Source organism: Hyla sarda, chromosome 4 (genome assembly GCF_029499605.1).
Source record: "Hyla sarda isolate aHylSar1 chromosome 4, aHylSar1.hap1, whole genome shotgun sequence".
Lineage (NCBI taxonomy): Eukaryota > Metazoa > Chordata > Amphibia > Anura > Hylidae > Hyla > Hyla sarda.
In genome coordinates this window covers 69,342,914-69,366,267 of record NC_079192.1, presented here as the reverse complement: position 1 = coordinate 69,366,267, position 23,354 = coordinate 69,342,914, and the positions used below count along the sequence as shown (strand labels likewise).

The 23,354-nt window shown below is 41.3% G+C and overlaps 1 protein-coding gene across 4 annotated transcripts in view; it reads left to right on the top strand.

The window, feature by feature from the left end:
* NCAPH (non-SMC condensin I complex subunit H) overlaps window positions 1-23,354 on the top strand; it is a 68,428-nt gene that overhangs the window by 36,812 nt on the left and 8,262 nt on the right. For all 4 annotated transcript variants that reach the window (XM_056571357.1, XM_056571360.1, XM_056571358.1 and 1 more), the window contains exons 10-11: window positions 3,047-3,195; window positions 3,284-3,387. In XM_056571357.1, coding sequence (XP_056427332.1) covers window positions 3,047-3,195; window positions 3,284-3,387 — 253 coding nt within the window. The remainder of the gene's footprint in view (window positions 1-3,046; window positions 3,196-3,283; window positions 3,388-23,354) is intronic.

Sequence of the window (23,354 nt, the reverse complement as noted above, 5' to 3'; positions counted from 1 at the left end):
TCGCGGAGGATTTTTTCATTATCTTTACCTTGAGTACAAATTAACCTTTTAATTCCCATAAATTTCAGGACGCTTGCATCTCCATTGTGTGCCGAATTAATATGTTCTATTAATCTTGGGGAACCTTTTCCTGATTTTATTGACCAGGTGTGTTCCCGAAAACGTGTATTTAGTGCACGAATAGTGCTTCCTATATAAAATCTCCCGCAGGTGCAAATTAATGCATACACTGCAAAGGAGGTTTTACAACAAATGAATTCGGTAATATTTTTTGTTTGGCCACCAATGGAGATGCATTTTCCTGGTTGGAAATATGCGCACCAATTGCATCGTCCACACCTATGATTCCCGACTACTGCGTTTTTTTCTAACCATGTTTTGTTACTTTCCTTTTCTTTATATTTACTACGTACTAATTCATCTTTTAGATTTTTTGTACGTTTAAAAGTAACTATTGGTTTATTTTTTCTGACATTCCCTATAAGCGGGTCTCTCTCAATCAAATGCCAATTGGAAAAAATAGCACTTTTTATTATTTCTGCTACTGGACTATATTTAAAGGAGAAGCAGAACCTGTCATTTTCGGCATTTTTAATTTTTCGTTTATTAGTTTTTTTATGGAGTCGAGTTTTTGTATCTAATTTTCTAGCTCTAATTAATGCTTCAGTCAACACGGTCTGAGGGTATCCCCTTAACAAAAAGCGCTTAGTTAGGGTCTCGGCTTGTTGCTCAAATGTTTCATCCGAGCTGTTAATCCTCCTTAATCGTAAGTATTGGCTATATGGGATTGCGTTCCTGGTATGGGTTGGGTGATAGCTCTGGTAATGTAAATACGAATTTGACGCTGTTTCCTTTCTATAACCTTCTGTTTCCAGAGTACCATTTTTTGCTATCACACGTACATCCAGGAACTCCAATTCCTCTTTACTCCATTTACATGTGAAGAACATGTTCATGTCATTGTTATTTAACAAGGACATGAACCCTTTGAAATCCTCCATAGTATCTATAGATGTGGAGAGTCTTTATACTAGGATCCCCCAGGGGTTGGCCGTCCAGTGCATTGAGGAAATCTTGGGAAAAGCAGGAAAAAGTGAAGCCTATATTAAATTTGTCGGAGAATCTCTTTCATTTATTTTGGGTAATAATGTATTTAAGTTTGGTAGCCAGTGGTACAGCCAAAACCGAGGGACCGCGATGGGGACCCCGGTAGCATGTACCCTGGCTAACCTTTTTCTTGCCCATTTTGAGGAAAAATGTTTTTTGTTTGAGAAACCCATTTCTTAAGTTTATACGTTGTTATTTTCGTTTTGTAGATGATGTTTTCCTACTTTGGAATGGGTCTGTGGAGGATTTCAAAGGGTTCATGTCCTTGTTAAATAACAATGACATGAACATGTTCTTCACATGTAAATGGAGTAAAGAGGAATTGGAGTTCCTGGATGTACGTGTGATAGCAAAAAATGGTACTCTGGAAACAGAAGGTTATAGAAAGGAAACAGCGTCAAATTCGTATTTACATTACCAGAGCTATCACCCAACCCATACCAGGAACGCAATCTCATATAGCCAATACTTACGATTAAGGAGGATTAACAGCTCGGATGAAACATTTGAGCAACAAGCCGAGACCCTAACTAAGCGCTTTTTGTTAAGGGGATACCCTCAGACCGTGTTGACTGAAGCATTAATTAGAGCTAGAAAATTAGATAGAAAAACTCGACTCCATAAAAAAACTAATAAACGAAAAATTAAAAATCCCGAAAATGACAGGTTCTGCTTCTCCTTTAAATATAGTCCAGTAGCAGAAATAATAAAAAGTGCTATTTTTTCCAATTGGCATTTGATTGAGAGAGACCCGCTTATAGGAAATGTCAGAAAAAATAAACCAATAGTTACTTTTAAACGTACAAAAAATCTAAAAGATGAATTAGTACGTAGTAAATATAAAGAAAAGGAAAGTAACAAAACATGGTTAGAAAAAAACGCAGTAGTCGGGAATCATAGGTGTGGACGATGCAATTGGTGCGCATATTTCCAACCAGGAAAATGCATCTCCATTGGTGGCCAAACAAAAAATATTACCGAATTCATTTGTTGTAAAACCTCCTTTGCAGTGTATGCATTAATTTGCACCTGCGGGAGATTTTATATAGGAAGCACTATTCGTGCACTAAATACACGTTTTCGGGAACACACCTGGTCAATAAAATCAGGAAAAGGTTCCCCAAGATTAATAGAACATATTAATTCGGCACACAATGGAGATGCAAGCGTCCTGAAATTTATGGGAATTAAAAGGTTAATTTGTACTCAAGGTAAAGATAATGAAAAAATCCTCCGCGAGATCGAAGCAAAGTGGATTTTGAAAACTGGTGCACAAGAGTTAGGAGGATTAAATGACAGGATTGATTTAGGATTATTTTTGTAGTTATTTAGTTTTTGGTTTTAACTGTATGTGTTTTTTGCACTTTACACTGTTTTTTAAACCTATTGTGCTTGTAATCCCCGCCCCGTGGATCCTTCATGACGTGTTATAAGGAATGAAGGAGCATGGGAAAGGGAAGGTCTGTTGAAGCTCAAGCCAGAGCGAAACAATTGTTACCTGTAGCACGCGCACTGGCGTCCACACCCGGCTGGGTGAAATGCCTTTTTAAAGCACCTGCACTTTATGAAGAATAAAAGATAAGAAATTACAGTAAGCGGTGAGTGCCATTCCTCCTTTCTTTGTATATTTGGATTCTGGATACTCTTCGTTTTCATAAGGAATTGAGCACCACTAACTGTTATGGGACTGACCTGGTTCACATAGGAGTCACGGGAAGCTTGGCAGTGCCGGCCAGCTTTTTCTAATCTAAGTTGTGACAATGTTATCAATACTTGGGAGTGGGCAGGGGTTTGGTTAAAAAAAATAGTTAATACTGGAATGTATTATTTTTCTACATGGTGACTGGTCTGCTAATATAGAAAAGACATATAGGTAACAAGTTAAAAGTTTGACTATGTTAGGTTTCCCTTGATTAAATCTTGGTTACATTTTTTCCAGTGCACAGATAACTAAAATAGCAGAAGCGGACATAGGTACCATGTGCCTTCAGCTGTCTTCTTGTCCTGGAGAGTATTCATATTTCAGTCCGCGCACCATGTCCATGTGGGCAGGGCCTGAACACTGGCGATTTAAACCTAGACAGAAACGTAAGTGAATTTTGTGTTTTGCTTCTTAATATAAGAGACTAAAATTATTTTACATCCTTAACTTTTGTCTCCCATTTGCCTTGAGTAGTGGAGTCTGCTGGTGACAAGCAAAAAGTCAAGAAGACGAAAAAAATCTTTGTGCTCGATTTTGAAGAGGATATTGATTTTAAGGTTCATTTTTGCAAGACTAGGGTAAGTCACTTTATTGATCTCTCTAAGGGCAAAAAAAACGAAAATGGCGTCTTGAATTAAAAATTAAGTGGAGCTGTGATTGGTCGCCATAGACAAATCATGCCGTTTTTGTCTAGACCAATGTCCTGTGGATATGTTTTTTTTTTTCTTTTTTTTTCTTTTTGTCAATTCCTGAAAATCTGCCCCATTGTTCTCGTAATATTTTGAGAATCTCAAATATATAGGCCAGTTCCATATGTATGTGTTTAAAATCAGGGGTTATCCAGGAAAAAACATTATATATATCAACTGGCTCCAGAAGGTTAAACAGATTTGTAAATTACTTCTATTTAAAAAAAAAAAAAAAAACCTTAATCATTTCAGTACTTATGAGCTGCTGAAGTTGAGTTGTTCTCTTCTGTCAAAGTGCTCTCTTATGACGCCTGTCTCGGGAACTGTCCAGAGTAGAAGCAAATCCCCATAGCAAACCTCTTCTTCTCTGTGCAGTTCCCGAGACAAGCAGAGATGTCAGCAGAGAGCACTGTTGCCAGACAAAAAAGAACAACTCAACTTCAGCAGCTGATGATTATTGGAAGGATCAAGATTTTTTAATAGAAGTAATTTACAAATCTGTTTAACCTTCTGGAGCCAGTTGATATAAAAAAAAGTTTTTTTTCCTGGAATACCCCTTTAATTGTGTGTTTTTGCATCTGTATTACTGACACAAGTCCCAGCCTGACCACATTCCAGATGGCCAGAATTGGCAGCTGTCCATTTGTGTTATCAGACCAGCAGTCAGATTGGGGCTTGTGTTCATAATACAAACCCAAAAATGAGTAAAACTGAGATCCTGTTAATTTCGGGACTCATGCTCTTCCCTTGGTTGTTTTGTGCCTGATCTCAGAGGACCCACTATGCATGTTCTGCTCTTTTTTTAAATTTATTTATTATTTTTTTTACTGGTCTCGGAGACGCTCATTTTATTTTAACATATGCAGCTGCATATATAGAAGGGTGAGCACCCCTACACTTGACAGTCACATTGCGAAAGGGCAGTAAATCAGAGTCCTGCTGCTTAGTTATGTGTTTATTTTTCTTTTTTTTTCTTTCAAGCACAGTATAAAAAATGCAGCAAGTTATTTAAAGGTCTCCTTACATTTTTTTCCTAATGTGTGTAATTAAAGGAGTTATCCAGGAATTTTTTTTTTTAATATATATCAGCTGGCTCCAGAAAGTTAACCCCTTAAGGACGGAGCCCATTTTCACCTCTAGGACGAAGCCCTTTTTTGCAAATCTGACCACTGTCACTTTAAACATTAATAACTCTGGAATTATTTTAGTTATCATTCTGATTCTGAGATTGTTTTTTCGTGACATATTCTACTTTAACATAGTGGTAAATTTTTGTGGTAACTTGCATCCTTTCATGGTGAAAAATCCCCAAATTTGAATCAGGTTTGAAGTGGATTTGAAGGGTCTTCATATTAGAAATACCCCATTATAAAAACTGCACCCCCCCAAAGTATTCAAAATGACATTCAGTAAATGTTTTAACCCTTTAGGTGTTTCACAGGAAAAGCAGCAAAGTGAAGGAGAAAATTCAAAATCTTCATTTTTTTACACTCGCATGTTCTTGTAGACCCAATTTTTGAAATTTTACAAGGGGTAAAAGGAGAAAATGTATACTTATATTTGTAGCCCAATTTCTCTCGAGTAAGCAGATACCTCATATGTCTATGTAAAGTGTTCGGCGGGCGCAGTAGAGGGCTCAGAAGTGAAGGAGCAACAAGGGGATTTTAGAGAGTATTTGGGGGGCATGTCGCATTTAGGAAGCCCCTATGGTGCCAGAACAGCAAAAAAAAAACACATGGCATACCATTTTGGAAACTAGACCCCTTGAGGAATGTAACAAGGAATAAAGTGAGCCTTAATACCCCACAGGTGTTTCACGACTTTTGCATATGTAAAAAAATAAAATAAAATTTCCACTAAAATGTTGGTTTCCCCCCAAATTTCACATTTTTTAAAGGGTTAATAGCAGAAAAGACCCCCCAAAATGTGTAACCCCATCTCTTCTGAGTATGGAGGTACCCCATAAGTGGACCTGAAGTGCACTGCGGACGAACTACAATGCTCAGAAGAGAAGGAGTCATATTTGGCTTTTTGAGAGCAAATTTTGCTCGGGGGGGCATGTTGCATTTAGGAAGCCCCTATGGTGCCAGGACAGCAAAAAATACCCACATGGCACACCATTTTGGAAACTAGACCTCTTGAGGAACGTAACAAAGGATAAAGTGAGCCTTAATACCCCACAGGTGTTTCACGACTTTTGCATATGTAAAAAAAATTAAATAATAATTTCACTAAAATGTGGGTTTCCCTCCCCAAATTTCACATTTTTGCAAGGGTTAATAGCAGAAAAGACCCCCCAAATTTGTAACCCCATCTCTTCTGAGTATGGAGGTACCCCATAAGTGGACCTGAAGTGCACTGCGGGCGAACTACAATGTTCAGAAGAGAAGGCATCATATTTGGCTTTTTGAGAGCAAATTTTGCTCGGGGGGCATGTCGCATTTAGGAAGCCCCTATGGTGCCAGAACAGCAAAATAACCCCCACATGACATACCATTTTGGAAACTAGACCCCTCACAGAATGTAATGAGGGGTAAATGAGCATTTAACACCCCACTGGTGTCTGACAGATCTTTGGAACAGTGGGCTGCGCCAAATTTTTCATTTTCACGGACCACTGTTCCAAAGATCCGTCAGACACCTGTGGGGTGTAAATTCTCACTGTACCCCTTATTACATTCCGTGAGGGGTGTAGTTTCCAAAATGGGGTCACATGTGGGTGTGTTTTTTTTTTTTTTGCGTTTGTCAGAACCGCTGTAACAATCAGCCACCCCTGTGCAAATCACCTCAAATGTACATGGCGCACTCTCCCTTCTGGGCCTTGTTGTGCGCCCCCAGAGCACTTTGTGCCCACATATGGGGTATCTCCGTACTCGGGAGAAATTGTGTTACAAATTTTGGGGGGCGTTTTTCCCTTTTACCTCTTGTGAAAATGTAAAGTATAGGGCAACACCAGCATGTTAGTGTAAAATTTTTTATTTTTTTACACTAACATGCTGGTGTAGACCCCAACTGTTCCTTTTCATAAGGGGTAAAAGGAGAAAAAGCCCCCCAAAATTTGTTAGGCAATTTCTCCCGAGTACGGCGATACCCCATATGTGACCCTATTCTGTTGCCTTGAAATACGATGGGGCTCCAAAGTGAGAGCGCCATGCGCATTTGAGGCCTGAATTAGGGACTTGCATAGGGGTGGACATAGGGGTATTCTATGCCAGTGATTCCCAAATAGGGTGCCTCCAGCTGTTGCTTAACTCCCAGCATGCTTGGACAGTCAATTGCTGTCCAGAAATGCTGGGAGTTTTTGTTTTGCAACAGCTGGAGGCTCCATCTTAGAAACACTGCCATACAATACGTTTTTCATTTTTATTGGGGAGGGGGGTGGTGGGGGGGCAGTGTACGTGTGTATATGTAGTGTTTTACTCTTTATTTTATGTTAGTGTAGTGTAGTGTTTTTAGGTTACATTCACACTGGTGGCAGATTACACTGAGTCTCCTGCTAGGAGTTTGAGCTGCGGCGGAAAATTTGCCGCAGCTCAAATTTGTAGCGGGGAACTCACTGTAATCCGCCGCCAGTGTGAATGTAGCCTGTACATTTACACGGGAGGGGGGTCAAAACTACAACTCCCAGCATGCACTGACAGACCATGCATGCTGGGAGTTGTAGTTTTGCAACATCTGGAGGCACACTGGCTGGAAAACCTTGAGTTAGGTTCTATGACCTAACTCAGTATTTTCCAACCAGTGTGCCTCCAGCTGTTGCAAAACTACAACTCCCAGCATGTACTGATTGCGGAAGGGCATGCTGGGAGATGTAGTTATGCAATGGCTGGAGGCACGCAAGTACAACTCCCAGCATGCCAAGACAGCCTTATGGTTTTCCTGAATGCTGGGAGTTGTAGTTTTGCAAGATTTAGAGGGGTTCAGGTTGTAAATCACTGTCCAGTGGTCTCAAAACTGTGGCCCTCCAGATGTTGCAAAACTACAACTCGCAGCATGCCTAGACAGCAAACTGCTGTCTGGGCATGCTGAGAGTTGTAGTTTTGCAACATCTGGAGGGCTACAGTTTGAGACCACTTAGTGATCTACAACCTGAGCCCCTCTAAATATTGAAAAACTACCAAAGCAAAGCCACGGTTTAGAGACCACTGTAAACTGTGGCCCTCCGGATGTTGCTAGGCAACAACTCACCTAGCAGGACCCGGAAGTATTGCTGCTGCCGCCGCCGCACGTGGGGGAGGATCGCGCTCGGGGATCCAGGTAAGGGACCTTCGGCGCCGACCTTCCCTGGACGGTTCCCCCGTTTTGCCCGGACACCGATAGGTGGGCAAAGCTGGGGAACCGAACTTTAACCCCCCCTCCCCCGTCTGCTATCGGTCGGTCGCTCGGCCGACCAATAGCAGGGATAGGAGGGGTGGCACCCCTGCCACCGAACTCCTATCCCTTCAGGGGGATCGAGGGTGTCTTGGACACCACCGATCCCACTTATTTTCTGGGTCACCAGTGACCCGTATGACCCGGAATCGCGCAGATCGCAGGTCTGAATTGACTTGCGATTTGCGCGCATCGCGGTCATGGGTGGGTCTCAGGACCCCCCTCGGCGATGTGCCGGGATGCCTGCTGTTAGATAACAGCAGTCATCCCGGCCCGATCACCGCTACCGGTGACGCGGCGCTCCCGGAACCCCGCCATGTACATGTACGTCGCTCGTCGTGAAGGGGTTAAACAGATTTGTAAATTAATTCTATAAAAAAAAAATCTTAATCCTTTCAGTACTTATGAGCTCATGAAGTTGAGTTGTTGTTTTCTGTCTCAGTGCTCTCTGATGACACGGGTCTCAGGAACCGCCCAGTTTGATGCAAATCCCCATAGTAAACATCTTCTACTCTGTGCAGTTCCTGAGACAAGCAGAGATGCCAGCAGAGAGCACTGTTGCCAGACAGAAAGCAACAACTCAACTTCAGCAGCTGATAATTATTGAAAGGATTAAGTTTTTTCAATAGAAGTAATTTACAAATCTGTTAACTTTCTAGAGCCAGTTAAACATTATTTTCCTGGAATACCCCTTTAACCTTTTCGTGACACCAGGGCGTGGTTGACCTTTACACCACCCGAGGTAGACCAGCTTCTCCTGTGCCTGGCACGGGGCAAATAATTACTCTGATGCAAGGTTACGGATAACTGGTATGCTTTACTGATGTTGGAAAGATGGTACAAACTGTTACCAGTCAGATTAGCGTGAAGGAGATGCAGGGTGAACTTTGGGAAGCTTATTGGCTTGCTGGGACTTATAGTTGATTGTGCTGTATATGACTGACTTGTCTTGTATGCAGCCCACGCTAGACTTTAGTTACTTGGACTTGACTAACTTGCTGGACTTGACTTGTATTAAATTCCTTAGTGCTTACTGCAAGGCTTTGACTTTTACCTGGGTACTGGGGTTAACTGGTAGTAGATGCTTGGTTGCTGGACTAGGCCTCAGGCCTCCTTCGGGATCACCTCACAGACAGACTTCACTCCTCACCAAACTGTACCCCAGCAAGAGAGCAAGAGCTCAAGAGACTGAACTGAACTCTGACCTCACTATATATGTGAGGAATTTAGAGAGATCCCATTGGCTGGATAAGTCACCTGGTTCCCCTCTGCATACTCCCCTAACAAGGTTCATAGCAACAGGATAAAGTAACATGTGCATAGAAAATACCAATACATTAAAGGGGTATTCCGTGAAAAAACATTTTATCCCCTATCCAAAGGATAGGGGATAAGATGTCTGATAGCGGGGGGCCCACCGCTGGGACCCCTGCGATCTCCCTGCAGCACCTGCATTCTATGCGGGAGCTGCGTCTCCAGTTTAGGAAACCTCTCGGTTTCCAGGACTGGGGACGTGACGTCACGCCACACCCCCTACATTCATGACTGTGGGAGGGGGCATGATCGCCGGAAAGCGATCGCTTGGTGCAATGAAAGCTATGGCACTCTTAGGCATTAGAACGGCTCATGGTCTTCCAGCTTGGGAAGCCGAACATGCTCTGTCTGGTAAAGTCAGATCATCTATGCCTCTCAGTGAAGTACTGACAACTGAAAATCATATTACACTGCCGTACAGATCTGTACTCCAGTGTATTATATGTGCAATCACAAGAGCGCATGGTCAAATCCCCTAGCAGGACAATAAAATAAAAGTAAAGAAAAAATAAATGAATAAAACTTAAACAAATATCTTCCACACTAAATAAACATACACAATCCCCCATTATGAATTACATTTTTAGCAAAATTAAATGTATATACAGCTCTGGAAAACAAAATGAGGCCACTGCAAAATGATTAAAATTATCTTTTTTATTTTTTTTATTTTTTAAACTATTCATAGAGTACAATGAAAAATGTTGTTGTTCTTTTAAACTACTGACAACATTACTCCCAAGTTCTGTCACGCCCCCTCCCATAGACATGAATGGACGGAGATTGCGGGGGTCCTTTGGCTAGGGGATAAGATGTCTATCAACGGAGTACTCTTTAATGGTCTTTTGGAAACCTCAGCTTGGCTTTTATTGGTTATTGATGAAGGCCTTTTTTCTAGCTTTACACAACTTCAGCCCTGCACCTAGGAGCTTGTTTCGAACCATCCTTGCCATGCACTTCACCCCAGATGCTGAGAACTATTTTCTTTGTAGGTCACTTGATGTCATTCTATGGTTGTTGAGTGACATTCGAATGAGTTGAATTCGAGTCATCTCTGTCAGCGGACTGTTGATTTTGCCCTTTGCCAGTAGCTTTATTGTCCCCATTGTTTGTTGCTTGACCTTGTTCTTATAAACCACTGTCTTCTAAATGTTATATTTAATAAAATGAGGTGTGCATGTGTGGAAATATGAGACGCTGGAATGGTATGGCTTCTATACGTGTGGAGGTGCTGATTTAAGGAAGAATTAGGAGTGCTCTCATTATCATTATTTTTTTTTTATTTTTTTAAAGAGCTCTCTGTATGAAGCCAATCAATAAAATGATCACATTTAAAGGGGGTACTCTGCTGCTAGACATGCTATCCCCTATCCAAAGTATATGGGATTACATGTCTGATCACAGGGGGGACCCCCGTGATCTCTGCTGTTTCACCCCAGTCATCCGATGCACGGAGCGAACTCCGTGCAGTTCCGTTTGACTGTCAAACACAGCCAACACGCCCCCTCCATTCATGTCTATGGGAGGAATTGTGATGGCTTTTGTGACCTTAATGCCGCAGCACCAGCCAGGAGTTCCCAGGGGCTCACGCGGCGGGACCCCCGCAATCAGTCATGTTATCCCCTATTCTTTGGACAGGGAATAATATGTATAGGGGCGGAGTACCCCTTTAACCTGTCAACTAAACACTATAAAAAGTGCCAAAATTACTGCTTTTTGTTAATCATGCCCCTGTAACACTAAATAAAGTGTTAAAAATGTCACATGTACCCAAATTAGTATAATCAATACTTCAGCTCCTCCTGTCTTGGTTTTTTAACAAAAAATTGTTTAGACCAAAGAATTGTAAATAAATTAGGGATCACTGTAATTTTACCAACCTACAAAATAGCGTATGTAATTTATACTGCATGATAAAAATGTTGTTTTACCTCTCTAAAATTTAAATAAAAAGCAATCAAAATCTTATATGTACCCAAAAATGTTACCAGGAAAAAACATTCTCATCCCACAACGAAACAAGCCCTCACTGGGGGAAAAAATAATTTATATGCCGACACAAAAGTATTGACCTGTAGAAGGTTATCATGTATTTTGTACTCTGAAACACATCAATGTTCATTTAATAACTTGCAGGTGATGGAGTAATATACAGGATTTTCTAACATACAAGCCCATCAAATCCACTTCAGAACTGAACTAGTACCTAAAAATCAGATTTTAAATTTATTTGGAAAATTGCTAGACAACTTGTAACTAGAGCTGCAACAAACGATTAATTATACAATTGATTGGATACTGAGTGTCTACAAATCTTGGGTATCTCAGCCTGATGTGTGATAATGTCTGCACTAGTGCTGGGCGGTATGGCCTAAAATGAATATCACGGTATTTTTTTTTATTATCGCGGTATCACAGTGTTACCGCCTGTAATACACATCCGTCCCGTCCCCCCCCCACGAGCAGGGTCCCTGTGCCCACTAGCAGTGTCACAAGATTGCCGAGCGCGATCGCTACCATCACCGCTAGCGGGGTCCCTGTGCCCACTAGCAGTGTCACAAGAATGCCGAGCGCTACCATAACCGCTAGCGGTGTCACAAGAATGCCGAGCGCGAGCGCTACCATCACCGCTAGCGGGGTCCCTGTGCCCACTAGCGGTGTCACAAGAATGCCGAGTGCGGCTCTGTTCCTCGTCCCTGTCAGCTCTCAGGGTAAGGGAACAGATTTAAAAGCCTCGCATACAGCTAACTTAGTACTGCGTAGGCGCAGCACTACGCAAATAGCGTAGAGCTAACGTAGGCAGTGCTAGGAGCCTAGCGTTAACCCTACGCTGTTTGCGTAGTACTGCGCATGCGCAGTAATACGTTAGCTGCGCGGGAAGGTACCCCGCTAGCGGTGATGGTAGCGTTCGCGGGAGGCATTCTTGTGACACCGCTAGTGGGCACAGGGACCCCGCTAGCGGTGATGTTAGCGTTCGCGGGAGGCATTCTTGTGACACCGCAAGTGGGCACATGGATCCCGCTAGCGGTGGGGATTGATCGTGCTCGGGGGGACACAGAAGCACACCGGGACAAGTGATGGCGCCGCGCTGGGCTCTACAATTCATCCGGAGAGTGGGGGAGGGGCCCGACTGGTATAGCGGTATGGCCAAAAATAAAAAACGGTATCCGGTTCATACCGGTATACCGCCCAGCACTAGTCTGCACTGGTGCAGACAGTCAGTATCACACATAATCAGGCTGAGATACCCCCAGGTTTTCCACAGAGTATAGTATCACACATCACAGACTGAAGTACCCCCGATCTGCCAGACAGTACTACAAATCACGAGGCTAAGATACCCCTTTACATACCGGTCAGCAGAAGACAAATGCAGCAGTGAAGCACAGACTGGTCATGCAGTTCAGAATGCTGTCTGGAATACTGCATCATGCCCTGGCATGTTGCAGCCGGGTTCAGTAGGCCATAGCCGGCTCCCATCGGTCCTCCTGAGGTCTCTGATATTTGCAGTGCCGGCTACTTCCCTGCGCAAAAAATTATAAATCTTTTTTTTTAAATGTCCTCTAATAACGAATCTGAGCCAGATTCATCAATGATTGGATTCGTCGACAACGAATCCCGTTATCAATTTTTATTGCTTGATCGTTGCAGCCCTACTTTTAACCCTCTATCGTCCTTAAATAGTAAAAGGAGATTTAAAGGGAATCTGTCAACAGTCCCCTGCACTGACCAGTTTGTTCAGGCTGGTAGTGAACACTGATGATATTGATACTTAACCCAATCTGTGGTCCCATTTGCCCATTATCCTCCGTATTCCTGCAGCAGCCTTGGTGTATGGGCTGTGCTCCAAGAGCACACTGACGTCTCCGCTGCGGTTTCCTTACTCGGCCCGGCTCTGTGCAGGCTTGAATTTTTGGACTGGTGGATGAAGCATTGCTGGTGTAGGCTTATTAAATATTCTCCTTCTCTCGGTCTTTGGAGGTTTCTTCCTGACTGATGGGGGCAGGGTCTACAGATCCACCTGTATCTGTTCTACACCAATAAGTATATCTTCAGGAAGGTTATCCTCCTCAGGAGCAGCCTGTGGTGGAATAATATAGGCCATGCTTCTTTTCTTCTTTTTCCAGATGTTTTTCCATGTCTATACGGGGATGTTTGACTCTCTCACTGGAGAACCAAGGATGTTGCCAAATATTCCAGCCAGACATTGCTCAGTTTTGGCCTTGAAATGTCCAAACAAGTTCCATAGACCACTCTTATTCTCTTTTCGGGATCTGTTCTTTTGTAGGAAATATGTGCAGAAACTCATTGGCAAGTCTCAATCATATTTTCAATTCTGCCTTCACTGGGAAAACATTAACAGACATTTTAGCTGTAGTTAGGGTCATCTGGGCTTGCATTGAATACTCAGGTTTTACTCACGTCTAATTGACACCATTACATGTAAGGTACTTATTGGACCAATCAGATATAGAATAAATTATATATCTGCACCCCCTGATGTGTCAGGCGTAAAGACTCAAATGATGCATAATGTTAGAGTTTTGAGGCTTTTGATAAAATTAAGTCAAGCCAATCGTGGATCAGGCAGAAGTATGCCAAGCTGTGTTACAGCTAAATGTGACCTACTGAAAGTAACAGGGAAGAGCCACTGTTGTGTTTTTTTATAAATTTTTTTTTTTAAGCCCCTTAACACGCAGGGCCTACATGTAAGCCCTGCGACCGCTCCCCTTCTATGGCTCGCGCTCAGGAGCTGAGCGCGAGTCATAGCAGTATGGTCCCGGAGGCTATCAGCGCTTGCGGTAATGCCCGGCATTAATCTCGCAGATGCTGCTATCTAAGTTGATTGCAGCATCTAAAATTAAGAGATAACACCACTCCCGGCAGCTCAGCGGAGCTGTTCGGGACCATCGCAGTGAAATTGTGATGTCCCAGTTAGCTGAGAGGATGGCAAGAGGCCCTTACTTGCCTCCTCGCTGTCCGATTTTAGATCCAAAGCTCCGGTCAGCAATGGAGCACAGATAGCATTGTTTAGTGTATGCAATCTAAGTACTGCATGTAATAGTCCCCTATGGGGAATAAAAAATAGTGTAAAAAATTATTTTTTGAATAAATGTGATTTAACCTACCCTAATAAAAGTTTGAATCACCCCCCTTTTCCCATTTAACCTCTTCCTTCCCTAGGACATATGCATACACCCAAGTGACTAGCTAGTTAGCGCAACTGAACGTATGCATACGTTCTAGTGATCTCCTTCACAGCATGATGTTCTGCAGGAGATCGCTAATGGAACCCGGCTGCCAATCACAGCCGGTGTCCCGCCGCAGCTGCCGAAACCGGGATCACATTAACCCCAGAGATGCAGGCATCAGCCCTTATCACAGCATTTAAGGGGTCAACAGGGGGAGGTGGCTCCCCCTGTCCACCAACAGCAATCCCACAATGCAATTGCAGGATCCCATTGGTTGCCATGGCTGCAGGAAACATGCTGATGGACTCCTGTCTGCCTAGTACGGCAGCCTGTGAGGTAGAGCCATAAGCTGGATCGCACAGGCAGTTTGTCAGTGTAGTACTGACAGTTATACTGTGCTGCAGTACAGATGTACTGCAGCATAATATAACCTGTAAAAAGTGAAAAAAATAAAATAAAAGGTTTTTAAATAAAGTGTGAAAACAATAAAATAAATGCCCCTTTCCCATTAAAACCCTATATTATCACCCGCAAAATAAAAAATGGCCAAACCTATACATAATAGAGATTGCCACGTCCGTAATGACTTGTACAATAAACTGATAATGGTATTTATCCCGCACGGTGAACACCGGGAAAAAAAGAAACAAAACAAAAAACGCACAATTTGGTCCAAAACGTGGAATAAAAAGATCAAAAGGTAGAATGAATCACAAAAAATAGTATCAATGGGGGGGGGGGAAGAAACAGAACAGCTCCCGCGGGTCACATATGATTAGTTGCCCGATGTGGGGACAGCGTGCTGCGGCTGATAATTCATTAATTCGAGGGGGGCCAACTGGTATTGCGGTATAGGAAAAATTCATATTGTATGAAAAAAAAAAAAATTTCGTTATTCGGTATGAACCGTTATACCGCCCAGCATGAATCCCCGTATGCTGAAAAATAAAGTTATAGGGGTCAGAAGAGGACGATTTTAAACATATACATTTTTGTGCATGTAGTTATGATTATTACCAGAAGTAAAACCTAATCAAACCTTTAAGTAGGGTATCATTTTTATTGTATGGACCTACAGAATAAAGATAAGGTGTCATTTTTACCAAAAAATGCACTGCGTAGAAACGGAAGCCCCCAAATTTACAAAATGACATTGTTTTTCCAATTTTGTCCCACAAATATATATATTTTTTATTTTTTTTTGTAAAATGACTGATGTCATTACAAAGTACAATTGGTGGTACAAAAAACAAGCCATCTTATGGGTCTGTAGGTGCAAAATTGAAAGGTAAGAAATTTTTAAAAGGTAAGGAGGAAAAAACTGTCCTTAAGGGGTTAAAATAATAAATATGTAAACAAAATTATATAAAACAAAACATATATGGTATTGCCGTGTGCGTAAATTTCCAAACTATAAAATACAATGCTAATTAAACCACTCTGTCAATGGCGCATGTGTAAAAAAAAAAAAAAAAAATACCAAAGTCCAAAATGGTGTATTTTTGGTCACTTTCTATACCCTAAAAATGTATTAAAAGCGATACAAAAGTCCCATCAAAACAAAAATAGTACCGATATAAACAACAGATAACAGCGTAAAAAGTAAGCCCTCACACATCCCTGTATGCAAAAAAATTAAAAAGTTATAGGGGTCAGGAGAGGACAATTTTAAACATGCTTATTTTTGTACAAAGTTATAATATTTTGTAAAGAAGTATAACACAATAAAACCTATATAAATCGTTGTAACCGTATGTCATTTTTTTTTCCCCTGAAAAGTGCGTAGAAGCGGAAGCCCCCAAAAGTTACAAAATGGCGTTTTTTGTCTTTTTTTTTCAATTTTGCTTCACAAATATTTTTTTAATTTTTAGCCAGTACATAGAAATGATCTCGCACTCAGCGATTCTGTTGCAACTGTGACGATCTTTATTGTGTCCCAAACATCAACATGACATCGGATAGGTACAGACAAACCCGGGCAGTAGCAGGCGGGGGTAGCGTTGAAGGGCAACAGACAGTGTCGCTCACATGAGCTTTATCGGGCTCCTAGTGCTTCCAGGTTAAAGGGTACCTCACGTCAAATAAACTTTTGATATATTTTAGATTAATGAATGTTGAATAACTTTCCAATAGCATGTTAATGAAAAATATGCTTCTTTCTATTGTATTTTTCCCGATCAGTCCTGTCAGCAAGCATTTCTGACTCATGCTGGAGTCCTAAACACTCAGAGCTGCCAGCCTGCTTTGTTCACAGCCAAACAGGCTGTGAACAAAGCAGACTGGCAGCTCGTAGTGTTCTCCTTTGTGAACAAAGCAAACTGGCAGCTCGTAGTGTTTAGGACTCCAGCATGAGTCTGAAATGCTTGCTGCCAGGACTGGTAGGGAGACCCCTAGTGGTCATTTTGTCAAAGTGGAAAATTAAATAGAAAGAAGCATATTTTTTAATAACATGCAATTGTAAAGTTATTCTGCATACATTAATCTATAATATATCAAAAGTTTTTTTGATGAGAGGTACCCTTTAAAGGTGTGTTTTATAACAGACTTCCAGGGATGTGAGAGGGCGAGGGAGAAAGTGAAAACATGGATGGACATTTATCAACGGGTTTAGTCAGGTTTTCTTTACTGTAATTGTCGCAAAATTGTTGCAACTGCGACTACGTGTGTTTTCGTGCGACAATTTGCATGAAGAACAAGAAAAGCAAGAAAATTCAAACTTGCTTACGTAGTAAATTTTTCTAAATGGATTTGCTTTAGTCGGGTATTTATCAACTGCGACAGTCGCAACTGCGCAAAAAAAAAGTCGCAACAAGGTTAAAAATGTACTAATTTTACTCCAGCTCAAACATGGAGCAGAAAAAGCTACTACCAAAGTAAAAAAAGGAAAAATTGCTTATGTGAAAGAAAATTATCAACAGTCTGAAACCAGTTGATAAATAAGTCACACATAAGCAAAAAAAAAAGTAAGGAAAAAATTACTAAAAAAAAAAATACATAAGCAAACATTGATAATTGTCCCTCATGGAGCTGAAGAGGGAGAAAGGTAAAAGATTGGGGAAAAAAAAAAGAGTAAAATAACAAGGAAGAGTTTCTCCAACTACTGCCCCATGCAGAACACTGAAATACAAATCTCCATAAATACTTATTAAAAGCATATACATATACATCACCATGTGGTTTAAAAACAACCTTGACACTATACAGGCCAATCATATGGATGCGTTTTTTTGAGTATACTTCATTTATATATAAAAAAAAAACTGAACTCATTCCGGTCTTTTAAGCCTAACGGATCGGTTGCATCCAAATGCAGTATCCAATAGGACTCTTCTTAATAGCTCTTCGTTTTTATCAGCACTTCTACCTGGGGTAAGTACTCTCTCTATTGCGGCAAATTTTAAACCTTAAGGTTTACCATTATGTGTCTGTACACAGTGAGCTAACAACCTATGCGCGCACTTACTTCAGTACGTAGGGAGCGAAAGTGCTTTCTAATGCGATGGAAAAGTGTTCGGATCGTTTTGCCGACATAATAAAAATAGCATTCACATGTTTTTGCATACACTGTGTAAGTAGATCTGCAGGTCACTAACTGGTTAACATTTATGCATTCTGAGCCTAATCTAAATTATCTCTTACCCAGGTTCTGCTTACAAAAAAAGAGCAGGAACCGCAAGGAAAATTTCCTTTTAGGTGTTGATTCTGACAGTCTTTTCCTCTTTGTTCCTGCTTGCGTTTCTTGCTCTCAATGTAATTCATAATTGTCTTATTCTTATTGTAATTTATTATTGGACATTGCTGTGTTATGTCTTTCAAATCAGAGTCTTGTTCCAATAGGAACCAGTTATTTAGTATGGCTTTCCGAATGCAGTCATTCATTGCAGTATTCTGAAAAGAAAAAAAACGTTCTGTTGAAGACCCTTTTATTTATTAAAAGACTGTTTCTAGGGATTTTTTCTACTTTTGATCTTGCTGTTTCAATGGTTTTCATCCAAGAAGAAAAATGGAGAATAACCCACATAACAATAAAAATATACAAATCCTGTAAAAAAAAAAAAAAAGTCTCGGTATATGGACTATATGACCACTGAATCAGAGTCAAGTGTTTCAGATGAGTCAGCAGGAAAAAGCGCCCCAATATCCGTAGATGACCGAAGAGAACAAAATAAGCATGTTCCTTTAGGAAGAGGACCCGAAGGGGCAAAAGGAGAAGAAAGACATTGCAGAGATCAACAAAGGAAAAGAAAGGCAGTAAATTGGCATTCGTGAATAATCTATTGGTCAATTTGAAGGACATTTCCCTCAGTGAAGATGCTAATTCGGTGCTAAGCAAAGGGTTGAACTTTGGGTCAACAGAACAGTTCAATATGACCACGTTTGAAATAGATTTTTTTTTTTTTTTTTTTTTTTTGAGCCTTGCGCAAATTAAGTTTAAAGAAAAAAAAATTCTAACATTAAAACCAGTAAAAAACCTGAAATGCCTATACAGTATGAGGGTGAAAAAAGGTGTAAAATTGGCCCCCTAGGTTTTAGACCAGTGTTACAATTTAGTGACACAGAGAACCAATGTCTCCTTGATTTCATGGAGTTAGCAGGAGATGACAACCCACCACAGAGTAAATTAGATGAAGGGGATTTATTTACGGGAGGTAAATAAATCCAGGTAGCTCAATTGATTTATTTCAGAGTTCTACTGCCGAAAAGAAAGCTTTAGACGAACTAGTAGCAAATAAGGAAATAATTATTTCAAAGGCAGACAAAGGGGGTGGTGTGGTAGTCTGGTGGCGAAAGGACTATGTGAATGAAGCCAAAAATCTATTGGAAAACATAGTGGCATACGAGCAACTAAAAGAACATCTAACTTCTATGATCATGAGTTAACTCCACACTCTGTAAAATAGATCTGTCACTTAAAATGTTATATCGACTAAACTAGGGGAAAAACTTATACCAACCAATCCAAAACGTTCTCAGTGGTATGTTCTACCAAAAATTCATAAGGGGCACAACCCACCTCCCGGACGACCAATAGTTGAAGAGATTGGTGCCCCTACTGAATATCTTTCACTTTTTGTAGAGTGGCTTATTTCCCCTTTGTTACCAGTTATCCCCTCGTATTTAAGGGACACCGGAGACCTTATTACCTTCTTAGATGGAGTCAGTTGGCAAGAAGGTTATGCTTTAGCGTCGATCGACGTTGAGAGCCTGTACACCCGCATCCGTAGATTTTTACAATTGACTGATAAATACGGCATATTTTATAGATTTCGTTTTGGAGGCAGTGGAATTTATACTATCAAATAATTGTTTTAAATTTGAAGATATGTGGTAAAGACAGCACCTAGGAACGGCGATGGGTACGCCCATCAGCTGTTCATATGCAAATATCTTTTTAGCACCGTTTGAGCAAAAATATATTTTTACGGCCAACAATCGTTTTGTAAAATATATTAAGGCTTTCCATAGATTCGATGACGATATGTTCCTCATTTGGGATGGTCCTGAGGAGAAATTTATTTAATTTTTGAATTATTTAAATACTGTAAACAATGAAAATATCAGATTCACATCAGTTTTTGGCCACAATTCGTTACTTTCAAGATGCCAAAATTTAGGTGAGAGAAGGATCGATAAGAACCTCAGGATATAGAAAATCTATATCCAAAAATGCATTGCTACATTATCAGTCCTCTCACCCAGTACAGGTAAAAGCGAGTATTCCTCTGAGCCAATTCATCTGCCTAAAACGAATAAATTACAGTTATGATAACTATAACATACAGGCGGATGAATTGGCAGTTCATCTAAAGGAAAGGGGTTATCCTATGAAAACCATTGAAACAGCAAGATCAAAAGTAGAAAAAATCCCTAGAAACAGTCTTTTGAAAATTAAAAAGAAAAGGTCCCTCAAAAGAGCGTTTTTTTTCTTTTCAGAATACTGCAATGAATGACTGCATTCGGAAAGCCATACTAAATAACTGGTTCCTATTGGGACAAGACTCTCTGATTTGAAAGACATAACACAGCAACGTCCAATAATAAATTACAATAAGACAATTATGAATTACATTAAGAACAAGAAACGCAAGCAGGAACAAAGAGGAAAAGACTACTTGTCAGAATCAAAATTTTCCTTGCGGTTCCTGCTCTTTCTGTAAGCAGAATCTGGGTAAGAGGTAATTCAGATTAGGCTCAGAATGGATAAATGTTAACCAGTTAGTGACCTGCAGATCTACTTACACAGTGTATGCAATAACATGTGAATGCGGTTTTCATTATGCCGGCCAAACGATCCAACCACTTTTCCATCGCATTAGAGAGCACTTTCGCTCCCTACGTACGGAAGTAAGTGTGCGCATAGGTTGTTAGCTCACTGCGTACAGACACACATTGGTAAAACTGAAGGATTAAAATTTGACTAATCAGAGAGAGTACTTACCCCAGGTAGAAGTGCTGATAAAAACGAAGAGCTATTAAGAAGAGAGTCCTATTGGATACTGCATTTGGATGCGACTGGTCCGTTAGGCTTAAACGACCAGAATGAGTAGAGTGTTTTTATTTATTTATTTAAAAAAAGGAAGTATACTCAAAAAAAAACGCATCCATATGATTGGCCTGTATAGTGTCAAGGTTTTTTTTAAACCACATGGTGATGTACGGTATATGTATATGCTTTTAATAAGTATTTATGGAGATTTGTATTTGTGTTCTGCATGGGGCAGTAGTTGTAGAAACACTTTTCCTGGTTTTTCTACTCTTTTTCCATCTTTTACTTTTCTTCCTTTTCCGCTCCATGTTTTCACTTTCTCCCTCCCCCTCTCACATCCCTGGAAGTTTGTTATAAAACACACCTTTGACCTGGAAGCACTAGAAGCCTGATGAAGCTCAGTTGAGAGACCTGGTCGATTGCCCTTGAATGCTAACCCTGCCTGCTACTGCCCGGGTTTGTCTGTACCTGTCCGATGTCATGTTGATGTTTGCGACACAATAAAGATCGTCACAGTTGCAACAGAATCGGTGAATGCGAGTTAATTTCTATGTACTGGCTATTACACAGACTTTAGACTTTTTGGACTTATATGCACCACCGAAGTGGACATTATCTCCCACCGGTCAGGTACTAGCTGTAGTCCCGAGACTCATACATTGAAATATACAGAAGTAGCGGTGCACCACGTTCACATCTTATGACAAACTTTTTTTTATTTTTGTTTCAACGTAGATTTTGTGGTGAAATGATTGATTTCATTGCAAAGTAAAATTGGTGGTGCAAAAACAAGCCCTCATATAGGTCTGTAGGTGGAAAACTGAAAGTTATGATTTTTTAGAAGGTAAGGAGTCCTTAAAGGGGTAGCCCGCCCCTAGACATAGGATAGGGAACAAGATGTCTAATCTCGGGGTCCCATTGCTGGGAACCCCCACGATCTCCCTGCTGCACTCGGCATTTGTTTAGAGCATCAAGTGCAGAGCCAGAGGCTCGTGAAGTCACGGCCATGTCCGCTTGTGGAGTCACGTCCCCTCAATGCAAGTCTATGGGAGGGGGTGTGATGGCCCCCTCCCATATAGATTTGCATTGAGGGGCGTGGTCGTGACATTACTAGCGGGCGTGACCTTGACGTCACGAGCCTCCGCATCGCCAGTCATCCGGCACTGAGCAAAGTTCACTCCGTGCACGAATGTCTGGGGTGCCGCTGCAGAGATCGTGGGGGTCCCCAGCGGCAGGATCCCCGTGATCAGAGATCTTATCCCCTATCCTTTCGGATGTCTAGGGATAAGATGTCTAGTGTAAGGTGTCACATTTTGGGACCACTGACAAGTAACTGATGTAGTGTAAACATACTCAAAAAAAAGAAAGTTGCACCAGCAATTTGATCAAAAAAGCTCTTTTGATGGCCGTGGTGGATGGGAGACATGTTTTGTTCAAAAAGTGCACAAAGAGCCTCTGTTTATTTTTATTTTTTTTAATATAAAGTGCTGCTGCTTCTTTTTTTAATTTTTTTTTTTTATTCAAAGCAGTTTATTGAAACAAAACAGAGAACAAATAGATGGACAGCACATCAGTAAATAAAAATGGAGACAAGAAAACAGGGCGTCAGCCCCAACGCATACATCATAGTATTGACAGCACATGTGAATGATAATACAGCCATTAAAATGTGGTACAAAAGTAGTAAGCGTCACCAGTACGTAGCCTAGTAACCAAGCATCCGCTCAGCTGCAACAATATGAGAGTGCAGTCTAACGCACAGTAATGATGGGAGAACATGGGTGAGAGAGCCGCCAGGGACAAGGCTATATGCTATACCATCCAATCTCAAACATTATAACAAACAGAAAGGAGAATCAACTGAAAAACAACAGTAAAAGATAACCAGAGCAGGAAGGAGAGGAGAAGAGAGAGAGTCAGAGAAGGAGGTGGGAGGAAGAAAGAAAAGAAAAAGAAAAAAAAGAGGGGGGGGGGGGGGGATGGGACCACAGACACAATCGGGTAAGAGGGGAAGGGATTGGGGAGGGGGGGGGAGCTGGAGTTTACGGAGGGAGTTCAGCAGCGTTCGGACAGGAGCCTAGGGACAGGACGCCAAATTCAGGAGATGCAACAAAAGCAACATTCCCTGTATGTTCAACACCTCTTTAAGCCAGTCAGACACCGTGGGGGGCAGAGTGGTCTTCCATCTCCTAGGAATAACCCGGCACGCAGCAGCGAGTAAGAGGCAAGCCAAACCTCTCTTAAGAGTGTTAATTTGACCCGGGAGAAGGGACAGCAATACTATCTGAGGGGAGCAAGAAAGAGTAAGACCCGTCACCTTCTGTATCGCCTGCAACACCCCCGTCCAGAAAGGGAGAAGAGCGCAATCCACCCAAATATGGGACATCGACCCAGGAGCCGCACCACACCTCCAGCACACCTCAGGGACCGCAGGGAAATACTGATGCAGTAATGCAGGCATACGGTACCACCGCGAGACAATTTTATAGTTG